Source organism: Cariama cristata, unplaced genomic scaffold (genome assembly GCF_000690535.1).
Source record: "Cariama cristata isolate BGI_N322 unplaced genomic scaffold, ASM69053v1 scaffold7957, whole genome shotgun sequence".
NCBI lineage: Eukaryota > Metazoa > Chordata > Aves > Cariamiformes > Cariamidae > Cariama > Cariama cristata.
In genome coordinates this window covers 34,969-46,772 of record NW_009624851.1, presented here as the reverse complement: position 1 = coordinate 46,772, position 11,804 = coordinate 34,969, and the positions used below count along the sequence as shown (strand labels likewise).

The window sequence follows — 11,804 nt, the reverse complement described above, 5'->3', positions numbered from 1 at the left end:
TATATTTATTATACAAATTTGTTATCCTTTCTGCAAAAGGACTTTCCAGCCTTTTTTAACTGAGGGCAAAGACCAGGGTGCAACTTGCTGGAAAACAAGAAATCTCAGCCTTCAGCTGGGACACCGAAACAACTCCTGCGGGCACCCGTAAACCGCTTCAGTGCAAAGTCAGCCAGGTTAACGGCAATCACCACAGAGGTGCAGAACCGCTGAGGGTAGCATTTCCTCCTAGGTCTGCAAAAGCGTATAAGTCTATGACTGGAGCGTCATATTTATTAGTAATTTAAAAATAAAACCGTATGACTCGCCACACAGGAAACTCCCATTGGCTGCTCTTATAGATCAGCAGCCCCATGAAGACTAATTTCTCCTCTCCCCTTAGCTCTGGAGCAGGTCCTGCCAGACGCCAAGCACTTCTTACTCCCATCATCTCGGAGGGCCTGGGAGCACTCCGCTCTTAAAAAGTGCAATGAAGTATATTACAAACAAGTGCAGAAAACTTAAAACTGTGTATCTGTGTACGTATACATCTTTACCTGGAATCTCAGGATAATAGTCCAAATAAGGCCAAGTGTCAGCCTGTGATTCCCATCCACGATATCATGAGACCCCATGTTTTCTAGGTGCACTCTCTGCTCTTTCAGGAACTGGAGGGCTTTATCAACATTCTCCAGGCAATGGATGCGCATCCTTCCTTTAGTTGGTTTAGGCTAGAAGGTAAAAGGGAGAAGAAAAACATGTATTACTGTAGACAGGAGGAAATAAAAAAACAATGCTGCTGAATTCTTCAGTCCAGGCAGGCGAGTCACCACATTGTCCACTCCCAGTCAGCAATACTGTATGCATTTGTTCTTCAAATTCAACAGACAAAACCACTCCTTGCATCTTACAGTGCATTTACACAATGATAACGGTAGCACGGGTCAAACCTGCGGTGGAAATGCCAACATCCTAGACCTGAGTTGCACACACCGGGGGCCAATTTCATTTGCCTTTCGAAGTATTTTGTCTGCTTACTTCCTTTATTTTTTCTGTCTAGTATATTCATTCACTAGCTGAAAGATAAATTATTTTGTTAGGTTCATGCCACACCTGTTACATTTTCCCAAGATGCTTTTTTTTCTCCAGTACAAGTTCCTCCACACTTAAAAAGAAGATTCTGCAAAGATAAAGATATGAAACCAACTGATAACTGGCATACGCATGCAATAGAGGGAATCGGTAACGAATGCTCCAGGGAGTTATCTGTAAATACAGATACACACTCTCCAAAAAGGCAGCTCAGGTTCGGACCATAAGCTACTCAATAAAACTTGAGAAAGAAATGTCATTGGGTTTTTTTTTTGTCAGTTGAAGTAGGACAAATAGTATGAAAATAACAGATTTATTCTAAACAATTTCTTCATAGGAGAAGAAAGAAAAAAAAAAAAAATCAAAAAATCAGCCACACCAAAGTAACACAGTCTTCTGAAGGCCCAGTGCAAATGAAAGAAGCCATGAATATATTAACAGCATGTAGAAGTCTGCTGTAAAACTGAATAAAATTCAAGCAACTTTGTTCTGCAGATAAGGATTACAGCTGAACAGCCTGTTCAGTGCTCACTCAGATGTCACCAAAGGTACTCAGCCAAACTACTAATTGATGTAACTTCCTTGTTTTCTGCAGTGAACGTAATTAACTGGCCATGGAAATAGCTCAGGCAAAATCGTCGCCTCAGACTGCATTCAGCCAGAGCCACAGAAACAGCAGCTTGTATAACAGCGTATCATAAAGATGAAACGCTTGCCAGAAAGATGTTCTTCAGGACACATCAACCCCTGAGGTCACTGGTTTCACTTCAGCTTTCCGTTAGCCCCGTTCTCCTCCAGAGGCCAGGTAACGATGCAGAGAAAGTCAACCCACAACTCCCAGCAAGGGTGAAAATTTCCAGGAACGTGCCACTGCTTTTGGGTATGAAAGTCCCTCCGAAGAGGCACAAATTGCATGGACACCCTATGCGCAGACCATACACCCCAAGCGCTGCCAGTATAGGGTGAAGAGCCATCAGGTGAGTGGGAGCAAGACTGAGGTTGGCTGAAACCAACGGGAGATCCCTCGCTATCAGCAGGGACAATCCGGGATCCATCCTTGTGCTGGTACCATCAGTCACCCAGGAGTGTGGTAAGCTGGACCACAGGTTTCATTTAATCTTGCAAAATACAGGTAGGAAGGCTGTTCCTAGGGCGGGAGAGGGAGCGCCCAGCCGGGGGATGAAGGTGGGGGTGAGGCTGCACCCCGCAGCTCCCAGCCCATTGCCACACCTGAGTGCTTGAGATCAGCTTCACACCGTGTGCTCGCTTTTACGGTGGCGTTCCCAAAACACAGGAATGACTGGGACTGCGGCCATTTCTCAGCAGCAGTGGCAGACCCGAATCCGTCCCCTCTGCCTTAATGCAGCCCTTCTCACTTACCCAAGCATTAATTCCACTGCCTCTAATGCCTCCAGTTACTGAGCAGAAAATGGTTTTAAAAGCTCTTTTTCTGCTCTCAGAAACTCCAGCACCAAGGTGACAGAGCCAATGCTATTTACAGTAGATGTTTTATTTAGTTCCTGAGACCGCCCGCTCCCACCCACACTCCGTACGACAACATACTCTCCAATTAAGAATCCAGGAAAAATAACCTTCAGGTTATTGGTAGGATTTTTTCTCCCACAAACACAATGCCTGTACATGAAGCAGCAGAGCACACACAGTAAACCTGGACGGGACATTGCTCCCTGTAAGAGCAGGAGCAGGCTGACATATTTTTCTAGTGCTCCAGCACTAAGTGCACTTTCTGGCTCAAAAGTTCCCTATTGGGGCTGTAACAGCTTATTAGCAGTGTCATCTAGGGCTGTCCAAACTATGATTTATTAACGGTCCCAGAAGACATTTCACATTTCCACATGGACAAGAATGATAGTGCCACCAGTCAAAAAAACTGTCGGGCACCCCGAGAAGAGACAGAAGGTTCAGTTTTTCCGTCCCTCCCCACAGGCAGGCCGTACTGCAACAAAAAGAGGAAGAGGCGTCCGAGTCCGGTTTGTACAAGGTGTGGCTGCGCTTGCCACACTCTCCTCCCGCACAGCCCGAAGATGAGACATAGTGAGACATAACTTTCACATTTACTGGGCTAACACAGATCCAGATATTAACCAGAGGGAAAGCAAGCATGCTGAACGCATCGTTTATTGTATTTACCTAAACTCAGAGTCTTCACATGCACATTATCAGGAAAATTCATTTTACATCAAAAATATTCCCTTTTCCAACAAAAATGTGACAGAACTCACTACAGACAATGTGCTTAAAAAGTTTGACCTTTGATAATCCAGGAATTGTAAGGAATTTACTCATCCTTTATATAATTATGGAAAAAACTAAGCTAAATGCTTGATCTTACGCTGAAAACAATTCTCAGATTTATTTCTCTGTTTGGGAGAAGCTGGTTACCAGTGTGCACAAACAAAATTACAACTGTCTTTTCATACTGGCTGGATTCTTTTCCACTTTGCTCAGTGAGACTATTGCATGCTATCAATTTCTTTCCAAATACTGTGCTGTATAGAAGACCTTACGTATTAAGGTCTGGACTAAACACTAGAATAGGGAATCAAGCTGAGCAAAGACAGGAAGATGTAGATGTTGCCCTTATTGGACGCTCTCATTTTGAGTTTCTCCAACACAGCTTCAAGGACTCTGAGTTTTCATGATTAAAATTCACAATAGCTTTTGAAAAATGCAGGGTTTGTGCAAATGAGGCTGGAGGTCTTACAGAGGGCAAAGAGCCGTGCTGCTTCCCTGATTAGCGTCCGAAATCCCAGATTCTGCTCCACAGGCATATGGCTCTACTTCCAGACTCTGGATCCCAGTTTCAAAAGTGAGGAAACAATTCCTGTTTGTTCTACTGCATCAGTAAACACACCATACTAAAGCAATTATCTAGGCTAGTTTCTGCATTTGTTTATTGCTTTCTTACCCTTTGATGCTTCTTGTCTTGATTTTAAGCTTTCTGTGCAGGATACTGGAGATGTCAGACCCTAATCAATACCAGCTAAAATAAATTCCAAATGGCTGGAGAACATCAGCAAGTGGATGCTACGTGCCAATCCTCCTGGAATATTTTTGGCGTGTGTAATTGTCTCAAGGTTTAGTGTATTGCGTTATCTGTACTCTTGTTTGCAGAGGAAGGTGTGGTGGAATGTACTGTTCAAACAGAGACTGCTGTCCTCCATCCTGAGATAACGAAGCTACAGAAACGATTTGTGGTGGTGCAGGTAGCTGCCAATGCAATACGCAAACGATGATGCAAGTGCAGATCCAGCATTCTCACCGGGTGGTTCCTGCACCCTCCCCACCCGAACAGCTGCGTAAGGTCTGTTTGCATTTTTCAAAACCTGGAGTGAAAAATGTAAATGAATCACGCAGCAAGAGTCACACGGCTGGTCTGAGCCTCACCGCTATTTGACACTGAAAATTAAATCTTGGCAGGCAGATACGAAGATTTAAACAGAGGTGGCACGGTTGCTGTGTGAATCCTCAAATAACAGGGAATGTTGGTCTCGGTTATTCCTGTATGAATAACATCTGCTACCTGCAGCAAACATGTCAAACCTAGTACCTTACTGAAGTAAATGATCTGGCATAGAGAGAAACATGTTTTGAGCAAACTGTAGCTGACAGACATTGAGATCAGTTACCTCCATCCACACAGGGTACTTCTACGTGCACCAGAGTCTCCTTACCCTCACAGATGCATTTAGAAAGCTCCCTCGCTTGCCTTATTGCACAGACACTACACTGTGGACCATATGTTCGAGTCATTAACCAGAGTCTTAAGCCATGGAGCTTCCACTAATAGGAGTGCTTGATGACAAGCGATTACACAGTCGCATCCTCATGTAGCCTTAGGTCTTAGCTAAAGACCCGTATTTCTTTGAAAAGATTGCTTTAAATTAGGTAGTTAAGAGCATAGCCATCATCTAAGGAACTGAAGGAAAAACCGATACCCAGCCATTTCCTGACACCCAGTCTTCCTCTCGTGCAGCAGCATTTCTCACTACAGGGATTTTCTTACTCACCACTCCCTTGTGCTGGTATCGAGGGGGCTCTCTTGGCATACTCAAAGAAAGAATTTGACCCATGTATTTAAATTCATTTTAGACATTCCCCTAACCAAAGAAAATCCAAGTCTTATCTATCCTAGTAAAATCAAGTACGTCCAGGAGCATTCCTGAGCAGTGGGGTGCAATTAACACCACAGCTAAAACTGCTGCAAGGTTTCCCAGGGTGGACTTGGCCTTCTCCAACCAGCTGTCCTCCACAACCCCCCAGCATGCTCCAGGGAAGGGAGCAGGGATGTTCCAGGCCTGGGGTCGGCAGGCAGCCTGCACGCAGCCACCTGCATCCGCCGGCTGTGTTTACTAGCACAGATACCGGCCAGCTGGCCACAGTGCCCGGGAATGTTCCTCAGCACATCTAATTCACCGTTACCGAGACGGTCCAAGGGGCCAGAGAATATGTAGTGCTCTGTGCCTGTGAGATTCAGCAGCAAGGAGCATGCTGCTGGAAGCACTCGGCATCTCACCAGCAAGGAACCTTTGAAGAAGCCTTCCTTTGATTCCTACTGAAACCAACAGGAAGATATTTTAATGGTGTCTGGAGCCAGCTGAAGCAATAGATTACTTTTTTTTTTCTTTAATGCGTAAAAAGGCATTTGCGGTGCTGAATCCTCCGTCCTCAGTTTTGCTGCACTTCAGTTGAGCCAAGGATTCACCAAGAAACCACCCAAAACCAAAATAAAAACCCCACAATGAATACTAATAAACACTTACAAGTCTCTCTCCTGAAAGAACTTCCAGAAGTTTGATGAGCATCCTTCCATCGCGAAGGTCAGTGTACAAATCTGTAATTCTGCATGATACGCGTGCCAAGTGGGAATTAACCCACTTAGTGAAAGTCTTCTTCTGAACTGCCTCACGTTCATCTGTTAGGAAAACAACACAACGTTACTCAAAATAAACCACAGTTCATGTACCTACATGAAAATGTGATGTTCAAACATGTCTAATAATAAATGAAAGGTATGGCTTGTCTTAGCAGAACCATTGAAGAAATTGGGACTTTTCACTGAAAATCCACCTTTCTTCCTATTTTATGCCATTTTCTAACGTCAGTGGCAATTTTACTGAGTTACTATCTATGGAATAAGTCTGAACTATAGACTGCAGTTACTTGCTGCTCAGATAAGCAGCTTTCTCAAGGTGTAAAGAGGTCTGTTGTAGAGCTACAATGTAAAAGCCCCTTTGGACTCATCAAACTGTCCAGTAATTTGATCAAGAGTTATCTTCCACCTCCAGAAGAATCAGCCAACTTCTGCTCTTGAATACCCACACAAATCCACAACAGATCTCCTGAAATACCAGAAGTCACTTTGGATTAAGATAGGTACAAAAGAAACCAAAGCTTCCCGTTTACTTTTTCTGCATCTTATTACAATATTTATTTGCAGATTCAACATTTGTAACTGTGTTTACACAATGTCAAGATGAACTTTTCCATAACTGCATGTTTGAAGTAGATTTGCATTTATTTAAAGCCATAGAAAAACAGGTTCTTTCCACCTTCCCTTCCCAGACTCTTTCACAACTGTTTATACACAAAAACAGTGGCTACAAGAGCTCTCTTAATGCACAGGCTCACTACAGTCCACATTAATTCAGAAACTCCTAAACAGCTATCCGCCAAGCTGAGAACTCTCAGACAGAAAGTATTATACATCTTTGTGGTCAAATTCTTTTGCCAAGGGCTTTGGATGAAGCCCTTCCTTGTTAGCAAAAAGTCATTTCACTGAGCTGGGAACGACTACAGACCAAATTTGTCAAAACGCAGGTGCTCAAACTTGGACTCCAAAGTCCATAATTAGACATACGAATGAAAGCGGTCTGCTTTTCCACGCAGCTGAGCATCTAAGCCTCCCATCGGTCTCTTTAAAGTTGTTGGTATGTTCAGAAACAGGACATGAAGACCGGCAAATCCTAAACCAAAATGTAACATGTCCAGCTCTGAAAACTCCAAGAACGTTGCTTGAAACACAGAACACATTAATGATGGTGCAGATCAACGCAGAGTTTGTATCTGACTACCCAGGGTTTCAGCGGATGCTGTCCTTCAAAACGAAGGATGTGTCCCCTTCCTGGTAGCACAGCGTGGCGGGGGCATGATCCCAGCACGTTCATAACCAGTTACAGCCTCCACACCCGCCGGACCTCGGGGACAGCAGCAAAAGCCTGATCTCTGTGACAAGGAATGATAAAGAAGCTGAGGCTGACAAGGATAGGAAGTTCGGAAACAAGTAAATGAAAAAAAGACAGAAAAAAAAGAAATCATGTAGCAGAATGGTGGTAAGGAGGAGGAATCTGACAAGAAGTGGGAGAGCAGACCAGCACTTTGGTGGCGGTTTGCCCACTGACATAAACCCCACCCTAAGATTTCAGTTCCTCCCATATATTTCTGTCCTGCCCATGTGGTAGGACACGACCGAAGCTAATGCACTGAAGCTGTCCCATTTGTAACAGCTTTTACCTACCTATAAGGCGTGAAATTAAAAAATGGGGCTTGGAAAGATGTAGAAGGTGGGGTTTGTGATAAAACGGTCATATGCTTTCAATGAATTGACAGTTTGCATTAGTCTTGTTTGTCCTCACTCTGTATGAAGCAGAGGATCGCTACGATATAGGAAGAGAACAGGAAATTAGCAATAACCGCAGTTTGCTTTCCAGTGCAGAGAGGAGCCAACAGCAGTTTCTCAAAAGCAGCAGTGCCTGCCCCCCCGCAGCTGCCCAAACCTCAGCCCCTCGCTCTGCCCCGGACCCCGCCGACGCCACGTGACGCACGGGCCCTTTACTGCCAGAACATCACAGCATCAGCAGCACCGGGCTCCGCTGCACGTCGTTAATAAGCACCGGGCAAAGAGTGCACAAGGAAAAGGGCCAGCTGGTTAGAAAGCCCCAACCTTGTCGTGGCAAGGCAACACTAGACAAAGAATTGTTATCTTTGCAGTCAAGAGCTGCAGCATCTCCTATCCATGCTGCAATTCGTACCAGTGGCATTAAAACATAGCTGGTTCAATCTTGGATCAAAGAAGAAAAAACCCAATGCATCTGACTCGTGGAAATAGTTGTCTATCCAAGTAACGATTTAAATATAGCGTCTACTAACCTTATATATATATTTCATGAACTATTTATAGTAAGCTCCTGGGAATGCTGTATCTGCTTGTCCAGAAATCCATGCTTTTAGTTGAAGTATTTTTTTAAATGAGTCACAGAAGAAAAACCTTGCAATAGTTGGTACTTTTAAAAGAAAATTCCAACAGAAATTACCACATCTCCCTTCACCAGCTTAAACAAGCCCCAAAACAGCTCAGCAAGTTTGTTTATTTAATCACTGTAGTCTCTATACAGAAGCACAACATTGAGAGATCCCTGTGGTTACATTCATTCCAAAGAGAAATGCAGATGTATGGGATCCTAAAAATAGAGTCGGATATAGAAAATATTATGTAAAACAAAAAAGCTATCAAGTATCATCATGAAGCCATCCATTAAAAAAATCTTTGGTCAAAAGTCACGGTTATCAACAATCCTCCCACTCTGGGATCACAGTAAAAGTAACGTGTGGGCAAAGAACACCCATATAGGTTTAGCAAAAGAAGATGAAGGGTCAGAGCCTAATTTTCAACAGGTTAAAGACATGGTGTGGGAAATACAGTGATATGCCAAGTCAGGTTGTGAAAACTTTAGTGCTGTTGTAACAATTGACACTGGCTTAGGATCTTCTGTGGTTGAAAGCAAGTCAAAGGAAATCAACAGATCAGCCGGCTCCAGGCAGCCCTTTTGGGGGGGGAAGATGGGTCCCTCCTGCAGACAGCACCGACGTGGCCCAGGGGTCACTTTCCCCAAAAGGTTTCTGCACCCCAGCATGACCGGTGGCCCCAAAAGAGAATACGCAAGTACATTCTTCAGGCAGTGGGGACTCAGGGAAAAAAAACCCTGAGAAAGTTCCAGTGAGTCCTTTTCTTCCGTATTGCCTCAGCATCCTTAGCTGCACTGAATTATCAGTGAGGGAGAGGATGGGAACACAGCCCCCAGGCTCTCCCAGTCTAGCTGGAGGGCCTGCGTGCTTCGGTAGCTGACGCTTGGTGCCGTTACGCGTGTTTTCTTCAGCCTAGTTCAAAGGCAGTTGCTGCCTCTCCCCTTCTGCCTTCCCGTTTCCTCTGTCTTGCTCTCTGTTGTCCTCAATTTCCTGTTGACAGCGAGAGGTTGAAGGGCTCAGTTGGTTTTTCTGGCTCCTCACCTCCGCACCCACCCCACGCTTGCTCTCGTCTGTGCTCCTCTCACCTGATCCCCACCCATCCTCTGCGGCATCGTCCTCCTCCCTGCTCGCCCTACTGGATAAAAATAGTGTGCAAATCTCTACTGTACTGAGACTACAGCTGCGATGGTTTCAGCGCTAACTCCACACGCTGAGCCTACCATTGGCTTTTCACATGTGTTTGAGCAAACCTCACTGCTGCAGCCATTAATGGCTTTTTGTTTTCTTCCCGTCTCGCCTCCTCCTCTCTGATTCACAGCAAGAATGGCCAAAAGCAGAGAAATCCCTGGGTGCAGTCTGCAGCCCCGTGGGAAAACCCTGTGGCACCACACGAGCGCCAGGCCCCCACCTACCCACTGCCAGCTTTTAGGGACAACTGGCAACTTATCTCACAAAAATGCCCCCAGAGAGACACAGCAGCTCTTTCAGTCTCCTAATGGGCCGGTCACCCAGGAAGGCCACTCTTCATCATGCACTTGGCAGAGGCGAAGTGCAGCTCTCTAATTCCCCACTGACGCTGTTAGCGACAGAAACACCAGAAGGGAGAAGGCACTGCCGTTCTTACCCCCGCATCGCTTCGCTCCTGTTCTACTCCCACAACGTGGGAATGCAAAACAAGCCTGTTTTGAAAGTTGTGTGACTGGCGTTGATCATGTTAAAACCTCTCCTGATTATTTCTACATGGTGTTTCACAATGAGTGCAGGTTTTTGCAACGCTTTTACCAACCCTTTCAAACTGATAAACTGTTATTTTTCTGCTCGGGGGTTTCAGGTTAAAACACGCACAGAATTAAAACCAATTAATTTTGGTTATACATTTCAGAGAAAGAAGCACACATACAGAAAAGTGGTACTTACAGCTCTGACAATTCAGCTAAGCACATAACACAACTATGATGCTTTTAGCATGCAGTGCTGTGTAAAAACCTACACGCTAAGGGCCAGCTGCATCCATGAGTGATGACACCAGGGATTTAACATCAGCGACGGACCCTGAAGTGCTATTTATGAATCTCATGTGATCACTTTGACAAATGTCCTTCATACTTTCAAAAACAGAGTTTTAGATTTTAAAGATTAATTAAAATGAGAGGATATGGGTGGAGCTCCAAGTGTCCTACAGCTTGTGAAAACATTTGTTTCCCAAGGGTAAAGAGAAAAGCGCAAGATGCAAAACATGCACAGCAGGAAAACGGAAGCTGCTCTAACAGCAGTATCGATAATAGAGAATCCAACTTATCTTGAAGCAACACTGGGAAGGAAATTTCCTTTATGCGGAAACCCCCATGACAATACTACTAGCATACAGTGGCTTGCAAACTCCAGCTCTGTGATTGTGATAAATCAAGGACTGACTTTGTTTAGGAGTTTAGTAAATAAACTGGAGTTTGTGCACTGAAATTCATATAAACTAGGGCTGGACAGGATCATAAGGAGGCATCTAGCCCCTTCCCCACTTGAGCAGAGCCACTTGTTCCTCTTCTAATTTGATGAGAAAAAATCCTGACAAAAACGTAGTCAACTTTCTGAAAGACCAGAGCGTCGGTCGCACACACCATCCTCCCTCTGTCACACGCTCAGCTCCGCTGACTGAACTCAATAAGGCTGTGCCAGAATAATGGTGAATTTGTCTTAATAACTGCCCTGGAAAACACATGGCTGTGGGAGCCAGCTGAGAGAAATGTGGGCCCCCATGACCCCTTTGCTACTCCCACATGCCAGAAAGCGTTATCAGCCCCTGTCCCTGTGCAGAACCACAGCACTAACTGCTACTGTGGCAAAAGCCACCTGTGCAGTTGCCTGTTTCTAAAACACCTTGAGGACGATCTGCTCCCTTCCATACCGGTCAAACCACATTTTCAACAAACTGACCTTGAATCTGTTTTAAACTGAATGGCAAATATGTTTGGCGTACACCGCTGCCAGCCCAGCACAGGTAAAATGATCCTCAGCGTGCAACAGCTCCTGCCAGCCCCTGGATGGCAAAGGTCTCCGCAGCCGATCAGGTAAGCAGCAAAGGGGGTGCTTGTAAAGGAGCTGAAATGCTACTGAAGGAAAGAGAGAAACTAGAGCACAAAAGGAAAGGTGAAAGGAGCACCGAGTGTCCAGGACCGTGGCCGGGTGCTCGGTGCGTGCGCAGTCGCCTTGGGACAGCCCAGCCGTCAGAGACCCCGAAATCCTCCCTGCCGAGCCCAGCCGGCGTGCAGCTTGCTCTGTGCATGATCAATGTTTTTGGATCCCTGTAACACCTCCAGTAAGACACGTTAAGGATGAGTTTTAAACCCTAACTCCAAATGCTCTGCCTCCTGCAGGTTTACATCTTTTTCGATTTCCATGCTGAAAGTAATTTTTCCAGCTCAAAACTATTATTTTTTCACTATAGCAACAAACACAGCCAGCGTGCGCCC

At 45.1% G+C, this 11,804-nt stretch overlaps 1 protein-coding gene across 1 annotated transcript in view; it reads right to left on the bottom strand.

The window, feature by feature from the left end:
* Nucleotides 1-500: 500 nt before the first annotated feature.
* The window catches only part of LOC104164108 (spectrin beta chain, non-erythrocytic 1-like), a 44,991-nt gene continuing 33,687 nt past the window's right edge, over nucleotides 501-11,804 (bottom strand). The window contains exons 2-3 of the mRNA XM_009703338.1: nucleotides 5,856-6,007; nucleotides 501-710 (exon numbers count right to left, since the gene is read on the bottom strand). Of these exons, the coding sequence (XP_009701640.1) occupies nucleotides 501-710; nucleotides 5,856-6,007 (362 nt within the window). The remainder of the gene's footprint in view (nucleotides 711-5,855; nucleotides 6,008-11,804) is intronic.